The following is a 23,018-nucleotide window of genomic DNA, read 5'->3' on the forward strand; positions in this document are numbered from 1 at the left end:
CGACTGTACTCGTTTGCGTCTCATCCGTAGACTCTCTCCGTACTGTTTCACATGATTCTTGCGTCGGTGGTAAGAGAGGTTTGAGCCTGTTGTCGGGACCCGGCCTGCGGGCATTTTTGGCAGAGGACGGTTTTCTGGTCCGTGTGTCACGTTCCCTCTCCTCCATGTTTGTTTGTGTTGTAAATGTCCTTTCACATGGCACGTGTGGAAGAGCGCAAAGCGTCATCCAATTGCCCGAAAAATAAACGATAGAGCATAATAATGAAGCGATAGACGTTTTTCTATCGTCACACGATCTATATCGTCATATCACCCAGCCCTAATGAGAGGTAATTCATTTTTGTAGATTGTCTACAGGTAAGTTGTCAACAGGTATTATTGCCTTGAAGCGTTCTGAAGTACATTCCCACTTATGGCATTTTCTAGGCTGATAAATGGTTTGAATCAGCATTCAGCTGGACGTTAGAGCAGGTCACCAGCCGGTGTGTGTCTGCTCTGTGTGGCTGTACATCGAGAGGCAGACTTTACACACACTGTCTCCCTGCCTCATCCTCTCCCAGCTCTCTGCTACAGCCGGTTGGGACTGGACTGGACATCGGTGCTACATCACTGTCAGACACACACACAAACACACGCGCACACATACACAGACAAACACATAAACACACACGTCTTCACATTCAACAGGTTCAGCTCCCCGCAGGCTTATGGATTAGATCATGTGCATCAGTAAACCGCTCCTATCGCAGCAGCTTTGTCTCCATGGCAATCATGTCGTTTTTATGTTTGATTCAAACAGAGGCTCTATTGCTGTTGCCTATATACTGCTGATCATTTCACAGTTTACTTACAGTGACCAGAGAATGTGTGATGTTTACCATTAGGGAGTTAGAGAGGTTTGAGAGTTAATTGGCCTCAGGGGATCTAGGTTGGTGTGGGTGGAATGCGCTCTTGGGGAGGTTCCGTGAGATTGAAGTGGGTAGGAAACTATTTTGAAAGTACCAATAACAATTTCAGGTAATACAGTGTGTTTTGACAAAAGTGTCACTTTTTTTTTTACATCGTCACAAATCTCTCTGACTTATTCCTAGTAGACTGAAACAAGGTAAGGTGAGCCAGACATTTCTCTTACAGCCTGTGGTTGTTTTGCCCACAGTAGGTGGTTTCAGCAGGATGTGGAGGTGGATGTTTCTCCCGAGAGGACCAAACTCACTGGGCTCCAGACAGCTACTCTGACTGTGAACTGTAGACAACAAAAAAAATCTTATTGTATTAGAAATATCCAAGGGGTAGCTGGCAAACCCGAGAACACAAAGGTCTGACGATCCAGAAGAATGTCACACTTGCGACAGACACCGCATGACATGAAAGGAAAGAGTACACCCTTGATGGAAATTCTTGAAATGAAGGATATAACATTGCAACAATTACCCCATGAGGAAAAGGTGCATTCTGGAAGGTTTAGCTGTCATCAGCTCGAATAGGTCAAATTAATTTGGGCCACTCGTCCTGTATTGATTTTCCTTGACGCTACTGTCAGTTGTTTGTCCGAGGTTAAACTGTGACTTTGATATTCCATACTGATAGTTAAATTAAGGTTAAATAAAAATAAAATACTGCTGAAAACTCCACTCTGATTGATAGCCTTGGTATTTCTTACATTCCTCCTCCTTACCGTTCTCTTTGCTGTTAAGACCCCCCCCCCCTCCCCCCTCTCTCTTTCCTGGAACATGTTCATAACACATTTTACCCTCCCTGGCTTTTCTCCAATATGCCCTCATCCTTCTCTTCTCAACTTCAACCCCCCCCCCCCCCCCCCCCACCACATAAGTCGACGAGGCTAGCGTTACCTTGGTGATGGTAATGGTAATTGGACACCCACAATCAGTAATACAAGAGTGGTGTAATGAATATGATATACCAGAGTCTCTATCTATTAAAATCACCTTGTTATGTTACCGGGCTATTTCTCTCGTGGTTTCTGGTATAAGTTTGAGAGCTTAATTGAACAAGATGGCTGAACAAATTAGCAGTGTAGATCTCTTTTTTTTTTGTCTCTGGTTATTCTTCTTTCGTCAATGGTAATTACTGATGGTCCTCGCTGAAGGGTGGCCAATGTTCCATGCAGTATATACAGTAAGTATGGGTTCTCCAACAGTCCCTTCAACAGTGTCCCTGAGAGGGTTAAGTTATTTATATCCTATTGAATACAATTTCAACATTGTCAATGCAGAGAGGTGACCAAATCATCCATTTTGTTTCTTTAACTTGAATGAACAGAACAGTTCATGTATTGATTGGCCCTATGGGGTAAGAGGTTACTCAGAGGGAATGTTGTTCTGTCATGCCGTTTGTCTCAATGGTTAACACGATTTCAGTCTGATGGAGTTGCCGTGTGCTCTGTGTGTACTTGTGTGTTGGGTGTGCGCGTGCATGTGTTTGCATATGTGCGAGTGTGTTTCTGTGTGTGTGTGTGTGTGTGAGTGAGTGATTGATTGATCATGTGTATCCAGGCTCTCTAGCATAACCAACCGGACCCTGTTGCCTAGCCAGCTTTGATAAATGAACATCCACCAGCCAATGTCTCACAAATAGGTTTCTATGCACTCCGTACACACAATACACAGTTACACACATACAATCTCTCCAACTCATTTCCAACATAGAATATATACTCATGAACACACACGCACATGCTTGTGCACACATACACATGCTGAAAAACACACTCTCTCTCTCTCTCACTCACTCACTCACTCACTCACACACACAATAAATGTTATGAATGACTCTACTGTGACAAGCTCCTGTACAGGAGCTCCTGAGTTGCTAGGGGGAAGGAATTAGATTCATTCATATTTGCTTAAATTAATGTTAAAGTAATTATGGTGGCGTAGCAATTGCTCTTTTTTTAATCAATTTGGAATATGGGAGCATATCAAACCAGTTTATTACAGTTTATTACAGGATCAGTTTATTACAGCATTTCAAATGGTTATCTTCTAATTAATTGGTATGAATTTAAACACATATGTGATTACATTTTAGTTTGGCGAGCAGCTGCTATTACAAAATCATTTCTACTGTCTCATGTGTCTTCAAGCACGCACGTGTAGCACTCACTTCACCGAGAATCTTTTGATGGATGGATGGTGTTGTTGTTTTTGTGGCTGACTGTCAAGGTTAGATTATAGATTCCTCACTTAAGCTTTGATGGTTAATGGTCGGTATTACCTGAATGTGGAACCCTCCAGGTGAAGGGCCTCTGAAATAAATAAAGTTTATGTTTGGGCCACGCCACGGGACCCTGGGAGTAATGTGTGATGGATTGATCTGTTACCTCTCTCACCTGAGTCCATCAATCATCTGTGCTTAGTTGCTGCTGTTTTCAATAGGAGTTTTCCACACTCCACTGCTCCCTAACGTTCGCCGCCGCCGGGATTGGTAATGAGGGGTATTAGCTATCGCTTTTTTCTCTGTGTGCTCTGAAACATCATTTGTCATCAAACTGCAACAGTACAGTCAAGTGCTCACTATGCATGGTGAGAGTCCTTCACAAACAGAAATGGAGAATATGCTTTTGAGAGTCTTTATTTGCTGGCAATGGACTTAGCAATGAGATCTGCTAGAGACAGGAAAAAGTTCACTTTGTTTGACAGAGTTTTGTTGGCAAGATGTCAGTGACATACATTACCTTCATAGCGTATGTGCAACTACTGAACAAAAATATAAGAGTTACAGTTCATATAAAGAAATCAGTCAATTTAAATAAATTCATTAGGCCTTAATCTATGGATTTCCCGTGACTGGGCAGTGTCTCTAGCTGGAGGGTAGCAGTGCCCAAGTTATGCATGCTTATCTCAACTCTGAATCCGCTATGTGCTTAGCTATAGCTGGACGGTAGCAGTGCCCTCTCATTCTCAATGTAAGGTGAATCCCTGTCAGGGTAAACCCAGCTGAAGTGGGCTGAGATGTGTGTTAGATGGGAGGTGAGTAGCTGCGTGGTTGGTGCGTAGGGTTGTGTGTTAGATGGGAGGTGACTAGCTGCGTGGTTGGTGGGTAGGGATGTGTGTTAGATGGGAGGTGACTAGCTGCGTGGTTGGTTGGTGGGTGGCTGCATGTTTTAGATGGGAGGCGACTGACCGTGGCAGTGGAGAGACAACACACTGACTGTCACTGACCCCTGCAACCACACATCAGACTTAAAGGTTTGGAGCAAAGTGGCCGTGTGAAGAATTATAAGTGAGAAAGGCACTGCAGTCCTCCAAGGGATAAAATCGAGTAAATAGCCTGGTGACACTATCTATCTACTCAAACTGACCCTAGCTCTAACCCTAAACTTAACCCTAGCCCTATCTTTTACCCTTATTCTAACCCTAACCGTAACCTTAGAAAGCAGTTGCTTAGCAACGTATAGTTTGTTGATAGTATGACCATCTGTAGAGCATCTACAGATGGAAAATCTGGACTATCCAAGTGACCAACAGCCCTAATATATGACATGAGGCTGATAGTGTGTATATGACGCCAATCACTCAGCCATGTCACCTATGAACCCTCATCCCTGCACCCTCCGCCTTCCTTATCAGCTGACCTCAATGTGGTAGGGTGAAAGGTCAACAATGTGGGAGGCTTTTTGGGTAATCTGAAAAGCACATATTGTAGGCTACTATTACATGTATGCTATGATTATTTAGATAAAAAATACATCTGAGGCAGAAATATTCGAGGGCAGAGGAAAGCTGAGTTGGGGTTTGCAGGGAGGAGGCTTGCGTGACGATAAGAGAGTTTGACGTCTGTCTCTGCCACCCAAACCACATCAGACAAGACAAACCCTGGCGTCTTAGCCGCCCACTGCATTGCACAGTCTGGCCAAATTCAAATGACTCGGGTTAGAGAAACTATCGCTCCCCTTCTCGCCTCCTGTGTTCTGTTGCCTCTGATTCATGAATGTTTTGTCGCCTCAAGATACAATTTTACATTTGCGTATCTGCCGAGCCACACAATAACTGCTCATAAGAATCGCACCACTTTCATGTGCCAGGTTGCTGTGTTGATGTGTTGTTGCATCAGATACACAGAGTATCTGTGTTGAGCTCTGTTTACGGGTGAACATGAAGGGGCACATCATATTTTTCAGCCTAATCGGTTACTCTACCTATAGTTCTGTTTTCAAGCCCTACAGTGCATGTAATGGCCATTCCTGCGGTATATGTTGGCCTAGTTTCTACTCTTGTTATTTCTCAATTTTCAGGCTTCCAGTTGGTGTGTTTCTCCTGCAACTCTTTTGCTCAGTAACACAATGAGGACACTGATTCCTCTGTTCACAGCTCTTTCCATTACAGCCAGCCACGGATCGCATATTTCTTCATATGAGGAGAAAAAGACCATCCAATCTTGCTCTTAAGGGCTGTGGGATTGAATAAAAGCCTCTGAACATTTCTTATTAAGGTTGTGAAGGGAATTTAATAACCTCAAATGAAGTGCATCTACAACCAGCCATTGGAGCATAGGGATCACAGATCCTGCACTGAATGCAATTAGGAACGCAGCAGGCTAGACTGTTAATGTTCATCTTGGAGGTAGATGCCTTTCATCTAGCCTACACAATGTCATAGCATAATTCAAGATTAAAGATGCAGATGTGAAAGCTGTAGTTTGTTCCACTGTAGTTTGGCATTTCAGGGCTTTGCTTAACTTTGCGGCCTTGGTACTTCTGTCTGCTTTATGTCTCTGAGCCTCAACTCTAGTCATTCTAATTTCATCCAGAACAAGAATGCAGTGTGATGTCTGGCACTGCAAGTCCCTATACCCCATGGTTCTGACTGTTCTGTGTCCTGTGTGTTTTGCAGGTGGTCTGAGGGGAGCCTCCATCGTGGATTCTCTGGACACGCTGTATATAATGGGATTAATGGATGAATACAACGACGCAAAGGAGTGGGTAGAGACCAGCCTGGACCTGAACTCGGTAAGATCAAACTCACTCATTGGATATTAGCTCTGCCATTCATGTTGGAGGACCAATTGTCTACCACAAACACTCTTAGTAGTGGTCTTAATGCTTCGGTTGATTTTAGGCTGTTGTCCCCTGATTGATCCATTTTCAATCCCTCCTATCTTGTTGGAGTAACAATCAACTACCCCAACACTGGAAGTAGGCTGTCTGACTTGGCACTTAATAAAGTTATCATCAGTGGTCTTAGTGTGCCGGGTTGATTTTAAGCCGATTGGCCACTTACTGACCCAAAGTCCTGTCCAGGGGGTGGGGCAGTTTGCCAGACCTATATAGGGCATTCCAGATGGAATAAAGGATGTCTTGTGTGGCCACCCCTGAACAACTGATCCATTCTAACCACTCTTTGTTACTGTGCCATGGGATTATTTTAACTCTCCCAGAACTCCGTGTGCTGTGGGATTGGATGAATAAAAGAGGGTGGGAGTAAGAGAGAATGTATGTGGAAGCATGGAGAGAGAGGAGCGAGAGAGAGAGAGGAGGTCATTGGCCTCCCCATTGAGTAATTCCTTGATAATAGACTTCTTCTTGGAGTCGGGAACAGAGAGGTCTGCCAGTTTGGACATTATGTGGAAACTGAGTGAGTGAGAGTGATGGTGCCAGCCAGCAAGGTAAGTGTGCCCTGCTGCTAACGGACTAGTTATAGGCCCTCCATTCCACTCTGTTTCCACACTTTCTGTAAGTCCCTCATTGGGAGAGTTAATTTTGTCCAAAGGCAATTTGGTTTAGTCACTAATCAAATATCATCTCTCTGAGATCTACTGGCTAAGAGATGTCTTTAATGTCTTAAGGTGATACATTGTCCGAGGTCAGCGTTTTCTATGGTCTATTCATTGATCTGGCTATTCCCTATAGCACTTTGGCTTTGTCCCTCTTGGGAAGTTATACTGAAATCTACTCAAACCTCCTGAGTGACGGGTTTGACGTGCTCTTAGTAGTTGCCGTGAACTGAGATGAGCTAGACTTAGATGTCAATAGATGTTGACATGCAAAGAACGGTGAGTACAGTTTTTGTACAGAGCATGTATACCATTTTAGACACCCAAAGCAAGCCATGTCTCGCTCCTTTCTCACTCTCCTTTCTAACTCTCTACTCCCTCCCTTTCTCCCTCTGTTTTTCTTTCTTCTCCCTCCCTCTCCCGCTCGCTCACACACAGAGTTTTTCAGTCTTTCCCTCTGGCAGCGGTTGGGCAATATGAAGATGACTATCGATGTAGGTGTGCAGCAGTAGCTCCTGGTCTTGGCAGAGAGAGCCAGGGCAAGAGACACTTAGTAACGGCAGCCCATGACAAACAGCAACCTCGTCAGCATCATAAAGACACCCAGGGAGAATTTACACTCCCGGCCGTACTTTGTCACTGGGCTAGCGAGGTCAATCTGTCACCATTCTCCAACTCCTCCGATCAATTGTCCCAGAGGGTCTCCTCGTCTGAGTGGACAGATATCTGTCCTGTTATGGACGCCAGGCCATTTTAGGTCAAAGTCACCACACTTTGGGAACTGGGGCAGGGATCTAGTTGTCGTATAGGGATTGTTCCTTTGATCCGTTTTTAGGCTCAGCAATTTAGTTTTACAAAGTGGCAAAAGAGAATGTTAAAATTTCATATTTTCCCCACACGTTAACGCTACAGAACCTTATGCACCTAAGGGGAATTAAACCACTAACAACGCAGTCATTCATGCTCTAACCAAGTGGTTCTCAATCGGTTTTGGCTGGGGACCCAAATTTGACAATGACAATTGAGTAATGTTGTATTGCAGCTGCTTTCTTGGGCAGACTTCACTTGCAAAATAGACTCTGTCTCAACGGGCTACTATTATGGTATTAAAGAAAGTCATTGCACAGACATATTAACTGAGAAAACATTTACCAATTGACGAGAATAAGCCATTTAAAATTAGGCCACCAGTTCAAGAGTGGGGAGTAATAAATGATCAGACTCAGAACATGACCTCAAAAGCAGCCCAATAATGTTCATGAAAAGTAACACATACCAGTGTTTCAAATAGAAAAGCAACAATCATAAGCATTTCTTAATCAGCAATTACCATGTGAATAGTTTCACAACCTTGAAAAGTGTTTTAAGGTGTACGTTTTTGACCAGTTCAATAAAATGTAAAATGAATGTCAGAATTAATTAACAACAATAATTTACATATTGAACAATAACTCATTAACACAGATAGGTTGTGCTGAACGGTAGCATGATTTTGACTGCAAGACAGGCGAGAGCAGGATACTCTCCCATTACGCTGCACCAGGACTGTGACAGTGTCATTTCCGGGAGCTCAGTCCACGATCAAATCCACGATCAAATGACAGCGCAAATGACAGCTCCACCAGCTGATCCTCTTCGTTGCTCGGCAACGTGATGCTTCCCATCTCCACTTGATAGGGGTCCCGTATCCAGTCATCTTGTCTCCTGTTCTCTTCCGGGAAGTTGTCGCAAAACTTTCCCTGCAGCTTGACAAGATGCTATTTAACGGTGTGTCATCGTGCGGTTTGTTGATCGGATTCTGAATCTTGAAATCAGCATTGGGAAACATGTTCATCCCTCCCGTTAGAAACATGATTTGCCAAAAAGGCAAGCTTCATCTTTAAGGCTTCCACTTCGTCCCCCTGTACAAATCGATTGTGCCCCCTCCCTTGCATTGACACATTGAGAAAATTCAGATCCAAAATATCCACCACGACCACAATCACAATCGGAAAGCTCGGGCAGAGGGGACTTGTTTACCAAAAGAAACGCAGCAATCTCTGCTCGAAGCTCATAAACGCGACCCAACACTTTACAGATGGAAAGCCAGCAGACCTCTGCATGATAAAGCACCTGATGGTGCTCCCTCCCCATATCCCTGCAGAAGGCCTGAAACACCTGCTTCTCCTACAACTCTTTTTGATATAGTTGACACGCATGATCACATCCTGGAGAGTGGCGTGGAGCTCAGCCACCATGTCCTTTGTTGCCAATGCCTCCCTGTGTATTAAGCAGTGGTTCCACCTCGCACTCGGTACTCTCGCCAGGATCCACTTTGCTACCCCGGAGTGCTTTCCCGACATGGCAGCTGCCCCATCAGTGGTCACACCGACGCACCCATCCCAGGCCAGTCCCACGGAGCCCAAGTGCATATCCATTGTGTTAAAGACAGGCTTTGCAGTGTTGGTGGTGGGCCAATCAGCACTTAAAAGGAACTGCTCCTAAAAGTTATTATCCCATCCCATTCGAAAGTATGGTTAGCCACATCAGTGGATTCATCTAGCTGCAGTGCGTAATGGCCATTTGCACTGATGCACTCTGATGTCTGTACTGAGTTCTCCATCTTCGTGGTGTCATTGGATAGGGATGTGGTTTTAAGTTGTTTGGCAGCAAACTCTCCCAATATTTCAGGTCACATATCAATCACAGCAGGGGTATGAGATCCTCTTTGCTGGTGTGGGATTGTTTTGTACTTTTTTTGTACTACAGCAATGTGCTACATTGTACTACAGCAATGTACTACAGCAATGTGCTGGGCCACAAGGTATGAGGCGCAAAGCTATCTTATCTGTGTGTCTTGGATGCTTGGTGTCCAGATCCCATTTCACTTTGGAAGGGTTTCATGCTCTCATTAGCTAACAGTTCGCTGCATAGGACGCACTGCGGTCCACACTCACCCTGCCTGTCTTATATGTAAATCAAAGTTTATTTGTCACGTGCTCTGAATGCAACAGGTTACAACCTTACAGTGAAATGCTTACTTACAGGCTCTAACCAATAGTGCAACAAAATGTATTAGGTGAACAATAGAGAGGTAAAGAAATAAAACAGTAAAAAAAAACAGGCTATATACAGTAGCGAGGCTACAAATAGACACCGGTTAGTCAGGCTGATTGAGGTAGTATGTACATGTAGATATAGTAAAAGTGACTATGCATATATGATGAACAGAGAGTAGCAGTAGCGTAAAAGAGGGGTTGGCGGGTGGTGGGACACAATGCAGATAGCCCGGTTAGCCACTGTGCGGGAGCACTGGTTCATCGGCCCAATTGAGGTAGTATGTACATGAATGTATAGTTAAAGTGACTATGCATATATGATAAACAGAGAGTAGCAGCAGCATAAAAAGAGGGGTGGGGGAGGCACACAATGAAAATAGTCCAGGTAGCCATTTGATTACCTGTTCAGGAGTCTTATGGCTTGGGGGTAAAAACTGTTGAGAAGCCTTTTTGTCCTAGACTTAGCACTCCGGTATCGCTTGCCATGCGGTAGTAGAGAGAACAGTCTATGACTGGGGTGGCTGGGGTCTTTGACCATTTTTAGGGCTTTCCTCTGACACAGCCTGGTGTAGAGGTCCTGGATGGCAGGCAGCTTAGCCCCAGTGATGTACTGGGCCATACGCACTACCCTCTGAAGTGCCTTGAGGTCAGAGGCCGAGCAGTTGTCGTACCAGGCAGTGATGCAACCAGTCAGGATGCTCTCGATGGTGCAGCTGTAGAACCTTTTGAGAATCTCAGGACCCATGCCAAATCTTTTTAGTTTCCTGAGGGGGAATAAGCTTTTTCGTGCCCTCTTCATGACTTTCTTGGTGTGTTTGGACCATTCTAGTTTGTTGTTGATGTGGACACCAAGGAACTTGAAGCTCTCAACCTGCTCCACTACAGCCGCGTCAATGAGAATGGGGACGTGCTTGGTCCTTCTTTTCCTGTAGTCCACAATAATCTCCTTAGTCTTGGTTACGTTGAGGGATAGGTTGCTATTCTGGCACCACCCGGCCAGGTCTCTGACTTCCTCCCTATAGGCTGTCTCGTCGTTGTCGGTGATCAGGCCTACCACAGTTGTGTCGTCTGCAAACTCAATGATGGTGTTGGAGTCGTACCTGACCATGCAGTCATGGGTGAACAGGGAGTACAGGAGGGGACTGAGCACACACCCCTGGGGATCTCCAGTGTTGAGGATCAGCGTGGCAGATGTATTGCTACCTACCCCCACCACCTGGGGGCGGCCCGTCAGGAAGTCCAGGATCAAGTTGCAGAGGGAGGTGTTTATGTCCCAGGATCCTTAGCTTAGTGATGAGCTTTGAGGGCACTATGGTGTTGAACACTGAGCTGTAGTCAATGAATAACATTCTCACGTAAGTGTTCCATTTGTCCAGGTGGGAAAGGGCAGTGTGGAGTGCAATAGAGATTGCGTCATCTGTGGATCTGTTTGGGCGGTATGCAAATTGGAGTGGGTCTAGTGTTTCTGGGATAATGGTGTTGATGTGAGCCATTACCCACCTTTCAAAGCACTTCATGGCTACAGACTTGAGTGCTATGGGTCTGTAGTCGTTTTGGCAGGTTACATTTGTGTTCCTGGGCACAGGGACTAGGGTGGTCTGCTTGAAACATGTTGGTATTACAGACTTAATAAGGGACATGTTGAAAATGTCAGTGAAGACACCTGCCAGTTGGTCAGCACATGCCCGGACCACACGTCCTGGTAATCCGTCTGGCCCCGCAGCCTTGTGTATGTTGACCTGTTTAAAGGTCTTACTCACGTTGGCTACAGAGAGCGTGATCACACAGTCGCCTGGAACAGCTGATGCTCTCATGCATGCCTCAGTGTTGCTTGCCTCGAAGCGAGCATAGAAGTGATTTAGCTCGTCTGGAAGGCTCGTGTCCCTGGGCAGCTCGCGGCTGTGCTCTCCTTTGTAGTCTGTAATAGTTTGCAAGCCCTGCCACATAAGACGAGCGTCGGAGCCGGTGTAGTATGATTCAATCTTAGCCCTGTATTGACGCTTTGCCTGTTTGATGGTTCGTCGCAGGGCATAGCAGGATTTCTTGCAAGCTCTACCCTTTAGCTCAGTGTGAATGTTGCCTGTAATCCATGGCTTCTGGTTGGGGTATGTACGTACAGTCACTGTGGGGACGACGTCCTCAATACACTTATTGATGAAGCCAGTGACTGATGTGATGTATTCCTCAATGCCATTGGAAGAATCCCGGAACATGTTCCAGTCTGTGATAGCAAAACAGTCCTGTAGTTTAGCATCTGCTTCATCTGACCACTTTTTTATAGACCGAATCACTGGTGCTTCCTGCTTTAATGTTTGCTTGTAAGCAGGAGTCAGGAGGATAGAGTTGTGGTCAGATTTACTAAATGGAGGGCGAGTGAGAGCTTTGTACGCGTCTCTGTGTGTGGAGTAGGAAGACGGGATGATCTGTGTTCAATACAGGAGGAAAACAAACTGTAGCAAGCTTTCTGGTCACGCGCCTCTAACAGTCCACTTCAAGTGACCCTCGTTCAAGATGGTCGTACTTCTTCATTACACAAAGGAATAACCTCAACCAGTTTGTAAAACTGTTGACATCCAGTGGAAGCATTTTTTGATGTCCCGTTGGTAGGATATTCGTGATCGTACCTCATCTAGTTTATTGTCCAATGATTGCACATTGGCGAGTAGTATTGACGGTAACGACAGCTTTCCCACTCGCCTTTTTCGGTTCCTGACCTGGCATCCGGCTCTTTGTCCTCTTTACCTGCATTGCTTCCTCTTGCAAATAATGTGAATGTCGGCCCTGCCGGGTGTTTGGAGGATGTCTTGTGCGTCTTGTTTGTTCAAGAAAAAATCTTTGTCTAATCCGAGGTGAGTGATCGCTGTCCTGATATCCAGAAGCTCTTTTTTGCCATAAGATACGGTGGCAGAAACATTATGTACAAAATAAGTTACAAATAACGCAAAAAAAAAACACATAATAGCACAGTTGGTTGGGCGCCCATAAAACTGCTGCCATTTCTTCCGGCGTCATTTTTAAAACCATATTTAATGAAGTTGGATCATATTTTCTCTTCTTGACCAGGACCCGGTTGTCTGCCTTGTTGTTGACATTGGACGCAGCAATAGATGAAGAGGGCGCTGCACGTTTTAAAAACTTAAATGACAGTTAACTATCAATGTGCAATGCCTGCAGAATACTTCTGCGTATTTAGCTGTAAATCAGCTGTCAGAAGATGATCTGTGTTATCTGATTTGACATCTCACACTTAAAATAAAACAGTGTTGCAGAATAAAAATGTTATTGGATCTGTGTGTGTGTGTCAAGAAATCTGTAATTTCATTGGATCAGTGTGTTTGTGGGGGGGGGGGGGGGGGGGGGGGGGGGGGGGGAGAATGTTTTTGTATTGATCAATGAGTGTGTGCAGCGCAAAAACCCTCCGAGTTGGAACATCTAGCCATTTCACCACTGCGGACGTGGTGCATGTGTCAAGTCAGCATCAATAAGCGATGCGACGGTATCCATTCAAACTAAAAGTTTCAGTGTGGCGGTTACCTTTTCGTAATAATGTCCCACCAATATCCAGCAACTTCGCACAGCCATAGAAGAGGAGTGGGACAACATTCCACAAGTCACAATCAACAGCCTGATCAACTCTACTGTATTGTGCTGCATGAGGCAAATGGTGGTCACACCAGATACTGACTGGTTTTCTGATCCACGCCCCTACTTTTGTTTTTAAAGGTATCTGTGACCAACAGATGCATATTTGTATTCCCAGTCATGTGAAATCCATAGATTATAGCCTAAGGAATGTATTTCAATTGACTGATTTCCTTATATGAACTAACTCAGTAAAATCTTTGAAATTGTTACATGTTGCTTTTGTATTTTTGTTTGTTTAGATGGTTCCTCGGTTTTCAGATTGATCCACTAAAGAGCTTTGAGTGAGCTTTGTGAGTGACAGAAACAGCAGAAGCCATGTTGATTTTCTCTAGTGAAGAATACACCCCTACACTTAATACTGTGGGAAATGGAAAGGTGTGAGGGCTGACTCAAAGTTAAGTGTATTTGTCTTTGTGCTGCTGAGTAAATTAATTAAGGTGGTAGAATGTCTCTCTCCTCTGCTACCTAAACAAAAACAAACTCCCCAAAATCCTGATGCAAATCCTGACGATTTCCTATGAAGACGCAATACTCTGATCAAACACTTTACTCCAGTGACTCAACCAATTAGAAAGACGAGCAACTTCCTCCATCTAACGTTAACTTTGCAAAATTCCACAGGCTGTTTATCGGTTTCGAACATGAAATTAATAGTTGGAGGTGTCAGTGTTGATTAGTGTTTTGGGGGTTTGGTGGTCCTTGGCTGCCATAGATAGTGATTTAGATCCTTCTCTTATAGCCCCATATTAGTTTTCAAGGGGTCGTTTTCTTCGGGTTTTGAGTCCCCTGATTAGTCTAGTGAATGCTGTGGGTAAAAAGGGGGGATAAAATAGTGTTTTATCCGTGCAGGTCTCCAGTCTCAGTCATCATGGTTGGCTAATAGAAAGTGATTGATGAACTCTTGCCGGTTGGGTTTTATCCCCTATTGACAGATCCATCCCCTATTACCCCTGCTTCGAGGCTCTCGCCTTTAATCCTTCTCTTTTGCCTTTCTCAGCTCTCCGTTTCTCCATCATAGTCATTCCAACATCTCTCGGATTCCGTCTCTCAGAGGAAAAGTCTCAGTGAGGTTTGTGATTGTGTTTCAAAGAGAACAGGCCACTGTGATCTATCCAGACGGAGCGGCTGTCTCTTGTGGCTTCAGCTCATCGGTTTTTCACTCTCTTAGATATTCAGAAGGGCAAACAGGGTGACTGTGCATGTGATCACAGACAAGCTATATCCTTATCCTATTTTTGTGACATTTCAGTATGCGTATTCCTTCGTACGTCGGTGGAATAGGCCTATAATCGACACTAACATTTCTAAGCCAATGACAGAGATGAGTCTCTCCCTCAAGGTCTACCTAGAATAGGAAAGGTTCCCAACCACCTACAACCTAACCATTAATTAACATGGTAATTCAAGTTTCACTAGAAAACACCAGTGCTCTTAACAAAGACCATCAACTGACTGGATAATTAGCACATCCAGGCCCTTCAGTGTTAGAGAGTCTCTCGTGGGTGTCGTTTGGAGAGGGCTGAGGGGAAGAAGCTTTGTTTATCTCTTGTGTAGTGTGTTGCTTTTCCCTGCCTGGAGGGAGCGCAGATGCTTGCATATCAAAGTGTCTGTAAACAGGCCAGAAGCACAGGGGCAAAACTGAGAGGCAAGAGAGGGGAGCCTTGCAATGTTCCCTCAGGCTGTTGTCACATTGAAAGGTCAAGCGAGTGACGTGTGATGTGTGAGAACACTTAATGTGCTCCCTGATTTGGCCAAGAGATGAATGTGTAACGGGACCAGACAAAGCACTTCAGGGACCCATCCTGCTTGGTTGGTTGCCCTAAACACACCAGGTTAGATGTGTTACTGTGTTTTTGCTAATGGTTCTTCTACAGTACTAGTCAAAATGTTGGACTCGCCTACTTATTCAAGGGTTTTTCATTATTTTTACTATTTACTACATTGTAGAATAATAGTGAAGACAAAACTATGAAATAACACATATGTAATCATGTAGTAACCAAAAAAAAAGTGTTCAACAAATCAAAATATATTTTAGATTTTAGATTCTTTACTCGCTGGTGACACTGTCAGTGATTTATTTAGAATTCAAGGCACACTTAACCAGCATGGCTATCACAGCATTCTGCAGTGATACGCCATCCCATTAGGATTGTGCTTAGTGGGACAATCATTTGTTTTTCAGCAGGACAATGACCCAACACACCTCCAGGTTGTGTAAGGGCTATTTTATCAAGATGGAGAGTGATGTAGTGCTGCATCAGATGACCTGGCCTCCACAATCACCTGACTTCAACCCAATTGAGATGGTGTGGGATGAGTTGCACCGCAGAGTGAAGGAAAATCAGCCAACAAGTGCTCAGCATATGTGGGAACTCCTTCAAGACTTTACAGGTGAAGCTGGTTGAGAGAATGCCAAAAGTGTGCATCAAGGCAAAGGGTGGCTACTTTGAAGAATCTCAAATATAAAATACATTTTGATTTGTTTAACACTTTTTTGGTTACTACATGATTCCATGTGTGTTATTTCATAGTTTTGATGTCTTCACTACTATTCAACAATGTAGAAAATAGTCAAATAAAGAAAAAACCTTGCATGAGTAGGTGTGTCCAAACTTTTGACTGGTACTGTACGTGTGTCTCTATTAAGATGGAAAGGGGGTATCTATTATGAATTGAAACCCGCAGTGCACCATTCTTACTTGCGTTATATCATTCACAATGTCCCCAGAGATCAGTTTACGAGAAGGTTAATGAAATAGTCATGCAGAAAAGATCAAAATAACATAATCTGATTATCTGACCGGAAAAGCAGTCATTGATTTCTTCAACGGTAGTTGACAAATATTTAGACTTTTGTTAGAAAATGCCAAAAATGTTGGCAATTGCTGTGGGGCCGATGATGGAATATAGCTGTTCTATTCAACTTCAGAGGAATCTTCGAACCTCGGGCCTAAACTGTGGAGTGAAGTTTGTATAACTGGCCTGAAACTTTCATCTGAAAATAGAGTGACCGTCAGCCGAGAGAGCAGGGATTCACTTTATCAAACCCCCAGAAATTAGCCTGATTTATTACATACTGATTGACATATTGCAGTGCCCTTATTGAACCCCTATCCACAAACAAAACTATGCCTTAATTGTGAGAAATTACATGTTACTTCAATTAAAAAAGCTTCGGTGTGAGATGACTCAGTTCACCAGTTGACATTTGCATAATGCGTCTCTGGCAATCAGTACGTGCCTAGATATGATAAACAGCTCATATGCAGATTAATAATGTGTAGCTTATAAAGTAAGATGTGATCATTCCATGGTATGCTTTGATAAACCTTTGAGTTTTTTATTCTTAACAATGCTGGGTAACAGATCAAAATGTTTCTTGTCTCCCCGAGCAATCGCATACTGTACCCTACACTTACTCTGCCAGAACATGAATTGTTGCTCCAAAGACAAGTAGGTTGTATTCGTTCATCTGCGACTCCTGGCTGTTCTAAACTGGAAGACCACCCTTGGGTACGAACTTGTTTATCAGTTGGTTTAAGTAGGTTGGCGTTTGCTCTCTGATTTCTGGAAGCTCACTGTGCAAACTTAGTAGACCTTGCAGCTGTCTAGGCTCTAGGAGCCGATCTGGATCAGGCTCTTGTTGTTTACCTCAATAGGCCTGATGGCTGACCTGATCTGGCCTCATGTCCACTGTAAACGTGGCTCCACAGGGCTCCAGTCATTAGGGCTACTGAAACCTGGGCATGTATCATATGATGGGCTTCTTGACTGAAGATGCCATGCCCCAGCCATGAGGTCAAGACATCCTGCTGACATCCTATCTCTGCTGGAGGAGAACAATGTGTGGGTGGTTTATTACAGATACTATGTCCTGTTATTTACTGTAACACCAGTGACATTTTAATTCCCTCTCTAGCCTTAGCTCTTGACGTAGGTAGGCAGAGGTTGGCACTGTCTCAATGCCATTAGGTTGGTGATCAGAGATTCATTGCGATGGATGGCAAACAACGTTTTCCATTGTATACTCTGCACAGATGTGTTTATGGGATTTTCATCTGAACATCAGATTAGAGGAATGATAAGATTTGAATCCCAAGCACAGAATGGTATTTTTGCCTTTCAGCTAGCATAGGGACAGGGCTTGGGAATCCATTTAGAGATTTGTATGAAAACATTGATCTGATGTACCATTGGCACAAACACACAGGAAAAAATGGACTGAACAAGGAGGGAGAGATGGAATGAGAGACAGAGAGAGAGTGGAGGAGTGTCCCATGAGAGACCTGCATTATGAGAGCGTTCTCCCTGCCTGTGAACTCCTGGAGACATGTCTGCTGTCGTGTTCTTGTTTGTGTGTGTATTTGTGTCTGAGTGCCTTTGTGTGTACACTCAGAGAGAACAGCTTTGAGGTGCATTCGCCAAACCTTCTTTTCTCAATAACTCCCCCCTCTCCGATGCCTTCTAATCCCCAGATAATGGGAGAGATGGAGGGATTGTGAGTGATAGAGGAGGACGATGGGCTGTAATTCAGCGTTATCACCCTAGTGACATAAATTTATTATTAGCCAGTCTCTTATTTTGCCACAATGTATTCAGTGAAGATGTGGTACAAGATGTGGTACAAGACAGTGTCATGGGGGTGTATATGTTGGTGTGTGTCTGATTGTGCTAGGAGAGAGAATGAGAGAGAGAATGAGAGAGAGAGAGAATGAGAGAGAGAGAGAGAGAGAGGTGCATGCGTGTTGGATAAGACATGGGATAGATTGTTTTCTGTACCTTCCCTGATGATTTCAGAAATCTGAACATTCATAGAGTATGTAATGTATTGGCCTGTAAGACATTAGTGATTTGTCGTGGTGCCTTCTTTATTGCCCCCTCAATCATGGAGAGAACAGAATTCTGGTAGCAGAGTGGTTGTGTTGCATTGAAATCAAAGTACCTGATCTATCACATCTACTCCACCGCTAACAGTCTAATGGCAGGCAGTATTTACATAAAAGATAAAACACATCTAGACTAAACAGGAAGGTCATGAACTCTTGACCTGGGTTGTTTTGATGACTAGAGAAAAAGTTCAAAGTGTCCTCCCACCCGTAACAACCCACAACCTTTTTGATATGTTGTGTTTTTGTTGTGTCTCAGCTCCAGTTCAAAAAGCTGCCCTCCACTGATGCCTATTAGAATAATGCACTACTGGGAACATAGCCTACTAATAATGATGGCCCACATACTCTGTTTCGATCTCCATTAACTCCGTTCGAGAAGCCTGTTTTAGCAGCCGTTATATAACAATTTCAATGATAATACAGTAAATGCGCAAAGGTGCTTGAATTAAATTAAGTTACCTCATGCTTTGCTCAGACTCTATAGGTCATTAAACCAATCTCAATGTCAGCTAACTAATCAGCTAATCAGTAATGTCATCTACTAATCCACCAATCTTTGAATTTATGACGATGTCACGACTGTCACAACATGTAAAGGCCCAACATGACTTACTGTACGTGTCCCTTTTTAGTGGTGAAAAATTTGCCTTAGTTCCCCTTCCCCAGGCCGTGTTGGTTAGCATGGTCCAGAGTAGAGGTCGACTGATTAATCAGAATGGCCGATTAATTAGGGCCAATTTCAAGTTTTCATAACAATCTGAAATCGGTATTTTTGGGCGCCGATTTCCGATTTTAAATTATTATTATTACTATTTTTTAATACCTTTATTTAACTAGGCAAGTCAGTTAAGAACACATTCTTATTTTCAATGACAGCCTAGGAACGGTGGGTTAACTGCCATGTTCAGGGGCAGAATGACAGATTTTCACCTTGTCAGCTCAGGGGAAAAAATCTTGCAACCTATCAGTTAACTAGTCCAACGCTCTAACCACCTGCCTCTCATTGCACTCCACGTGGAGCCCGCTTGTTACGCGAATGCAGTAGAAGCCAAGGTAAGTTGCTAGCTAGCATTAAACTTATCGTATAAAAAAACAATCAATCATAATCACTAGTTATAACTACTATTCCAGGTTAGCAGGCAATATTAACCAGGTGAAATTGTGTCATTTCTCTTGCGTTCATTGCATGCAGAGTCAGGGTATATGCAACAGTTTGGGCTGCCTGGCTCATTGCGAACTAATTTGCCAGAATTTTACGTAATTATGACATAACATTGAAGGTTGTGCAATGTAACAAGAATATTTAGACTTAGAGATGCCACCCGTTAGATAAACTCCGAACGGTTCCGTATTTCACTGAAATAATAAACGTTTTGTTTTCGAAATTATAGTTTCCGGATTCGACCATATTAATGACCAAAGGCTCGTATTTCTGTGTGTTATTTTGTTATAATTAAGTCTGATTTGATAGAGCAGTCTGACTGAGCAGCAGCAGGCTCGTAATCATTCATTCAAACCGCACTTTTGTGCGTTTTGCCAGCAGCTCTTCACAAGCACAGCGCTGTTTATGACTTCAAGCCTATCAGCCTAATGGCTGGTGTAACCAATGTGAAATGGCTAACTAGTTAGCTGGGTGTGCGCTAATAGCGTTTCAAACGTCACTCGCTCTGACACTTGGAGTAGTTATTCCCCTTGCGCTGCAAGGGCCGCGGCTTTTGTGCAGCGATGGGTAACGCTGCTTCGAGTGTGGCTGTGTGCGATGTGTTCCTGGTTCGAGCCTCGGTAAGGGCGAGGAGAGGGACGGAAGCTATACTGTTACACTGGCAATACTATAGTGCCTATAAGAACATCCAATAGTCAAAGGTATATGAAATACAAATGGTATAGAGAGAAATAGTCCTATAAATACTATATTAACTACAACCTAAAACCTCTTACCTAGGAATATTGAAGTCTCATGTTAAAAGGAACCACAACTTTCATATGTTCTCATGTTCTGAGCAAGGAACTGAATGTTTTTTTTACATGGCACATATTGCACTTTTACTTTCTTCTCCAACACTTTGTTTTTGCATTATTTAAACCAAATTGAACATGTTTCATTGTTTATTTGAGGCTAAATTGATTTTATTGATTATATTATATTGATTATTATTGATTGTATTATATTAAGTTAAAATAAGTGTTCATTCAGTATTGTTGTAATTGTCATTATTACAAATACATTAAAAAAAAAAAAAAAAAAAAAAAAAAAATCGGCATCGTTTTTTTTGTCCTCCAATAATCGGTATCGGCGTTGAAAGATCGTAATCGGTCGACCTCTAGTCCAGAGGTTAGTCATTAAAGCTCCGGTGTCTAGGACAGCCTAATTATGGGCTTGATGCTAAACAAGCCCATAATTACTGTACATTTTCAAAAACAGCCCTGGCTTTACATCCTGTTGGTGACAGGAAAGGAAGGAGTTCTGAGGAACTTCTGTTCACAGCAACGGTATTAGCAGAATTACAGCTCCCAGTGTGTGGATGAAAGAGTACCTGAGTGGCACCACCTAATTGGTCCCTTTCATAATCAATCCTTGCTAATTAGTGAAGTTGAGTTAAATCACAGCTCTGTTGGTTTAACACCAACTTTGATTTAGGTGTGATCTACTCCCCGATTGCTTATTTAAATACTAGCTTGTCTGTTCAGCCTCCCACAAAACTCTGAATCTATTTGCTTGGTTTCCGAGTGCTGATTTTGCCACCGGTTTGAATCCTAAAGTCTGGACGTGCAGTGTGTTGTGTACCCAATGGCTCTGATAGCCCCGGATTAGGATTAAATCATACCATTAATGTTATATTTGTGCCTGAGCAGTCCATTGCAGGCCTCGATAACAGTCTCATTTGCCCCCCTGGCACACGAAAGCACAGCGGAAGTGCCAATCAGGCTTATGTCCCAGTCTAATCTTGGCAGAGCGAGTGATCAAAATCTGTGCCATGCTTTGTTGAATGCTCACCAACCGAAAAGCAAGCATCAAACACAGACAACAACATTGTACACTGTACACTGAAGCAGAACAGCAACAAGGCACAACAGCAATGTATTTTTTTCATAACCTCCTTTTACGCATGTTGGCACAGCTGTGGGAGATAGCACAATTTTTTTTATGCCAATCTGGTAGCATTGACAACACACACACTCACAGCACTTACACTACCGTTCAAAAGTTTGGGGTCACTTAGAAATGTCCTTGTTTTTGAAAGAAAAGCACATTAAAATAACATAAAATTGATCAGAAATACAGTATAGACACTGTTAATGTTGTAAATGACTATTGTAGCTGGAAACGGCCGATTCTTTTAAATGGAATATCTACATAGACGTAGATACATAGACAAGGCTCATTATCAGCAACCATCACTCCTGTGTTTCAATGGCACGGTGTGTTAGCTAATCCAAGTTTAGCATATTACAAGGCTAATTGATCCTTGGAATAACCTTTCCTTCTGAAACTCGTCAGTCTATTCTTGTTCTGAGAAATGAAGGCTATTACATGCGAGAAATTGCCAAGAAACTGAAGATCTTGTACAACGCTGTGTTCTACTCCCTTCACAGAACAGTGCAAGCTGGCTCTAACAAGAATATAAAGAGGAGTGAGAGACCCTGGTGCACAACTGAGCAAGTACATTAGAGTGTCTAGTTTGAGAAACCTCACAAGTTCTCAACTGGCAGCTTCATTAAATAGTACCCGCAAAACACCAGTCTCAACATCAACAGTGAAGAGGTGACTCCGGGATGCTGGCCTTCTAGGCAGAGTGGCAAAGAAAAAGCTAAATCTCAGACTGGCCCAATAAAAAAAAAGATTAAGATGGGCAAAAGAACACAGACACTGGGTTACCTCTCTACTGTTGATGTTGAGACTGGTGTTTTGCGGGTACTCTTCAATGAAGCTGCAAGAAAATGTCTAAGTGACCCCAAACTTTTGAACGGTAGTGTCCACATTGGATCCATGTTCTGTTGTGTAGCTACATTATTGGTCAGCTGCTTTATGAAATAACCCAATTGCGTTTGGAATGTGCAGCGAGGGACAAAGAGTCAGACCTACTCGACATGACCATATAAAACCAATCCGAGATTAGGGCTGTTGCGGTGAGTTTTACCGCCACACCAGCAGTCATGAGTCATGACCACAGTAAAATCCTATGGGACCATTGAGTCACGGTAATCTCCACTTATGCACTGTGGACATGCGTTGGTAAGTAGTATCCAACTGGCTAATGACCATCCTAATGGCCTGGTACTCAGGGCTCTGTTGACCCTCTAACCACTCTGACATCAATGCAGATTTCCATCGGAAATCACATCAAACACTTTCCATCAAAACAGTTTGTGCTTTTAAAACTCACCTCACTGTGATTGATCCATTTGAAGGAAGAAGTTCAACAGCAGTTTGAAACTGAATGGAAAACATGGCCATTGTGGATGTTGTTTCAAAGCCGAACACAACAAATGGACAGTGCTTTCTAAAGTGATGATTCATTCAAAACACAAATAGATTACGCATGGGCCTATTATGAGCCCGAACCCCAACAAAAAAATGTCATTAAAGTAATGATTGTGCCGTTATACAATACCACATATTACGCTTGGCAGATCATTTTTTTTTTTAAACTATATCTTTGGTGTTTAATTGGTCTACCCTAAATTTAACAAATTCAGAGTTAGCCTACGA

At 43.3% G+C, this 23,018-nt stretch overlaps 1 protein-coding gene across 3 annotated transcripts in view; it reads left to right on the forward strand.

Annotated features, from left to right (window-relative positions):
• Positions 1 to 23,018, forward strand: part of LOC139366426 (mannosyl-oligosaccharide 1,2-alpha-mannosidase IC-like) — a 217,483-nt gene that overhangs the window by 131,943 nt on the left and 62,522 nt on the right. For all 3 annotated transcript variants that reach the window (XM_071103909.1, XM_071103903.1, XM_071103917.1), the window contains exon 3: positions 5,853 to 5,968. In XM_071103909.1, coding sequence (XP_070960010.1) covers positions 5,853 to 5,968 — 116 coding nt within the window. The remainder of the gene's footprint in view (positions 1 to 5,852; positions 5,969 to 23,018) is intronic.

Source organism: Oncorhynchus clarkii, chromosome 2 (assembly GCF_045791955.1).
Source record: "Oncorhynchus clarkii lewisi isolate Uvic-CL-2024 chromosome 2, UVic_Ocla_1.0, whole genome shotgun sequence".
NCBI lineage: Eukaryota > Metazoa > Chordata > Actinopteri > Salmoniformes > Salmonidae > Oncorhynchus > Oncorhynchus clarkii.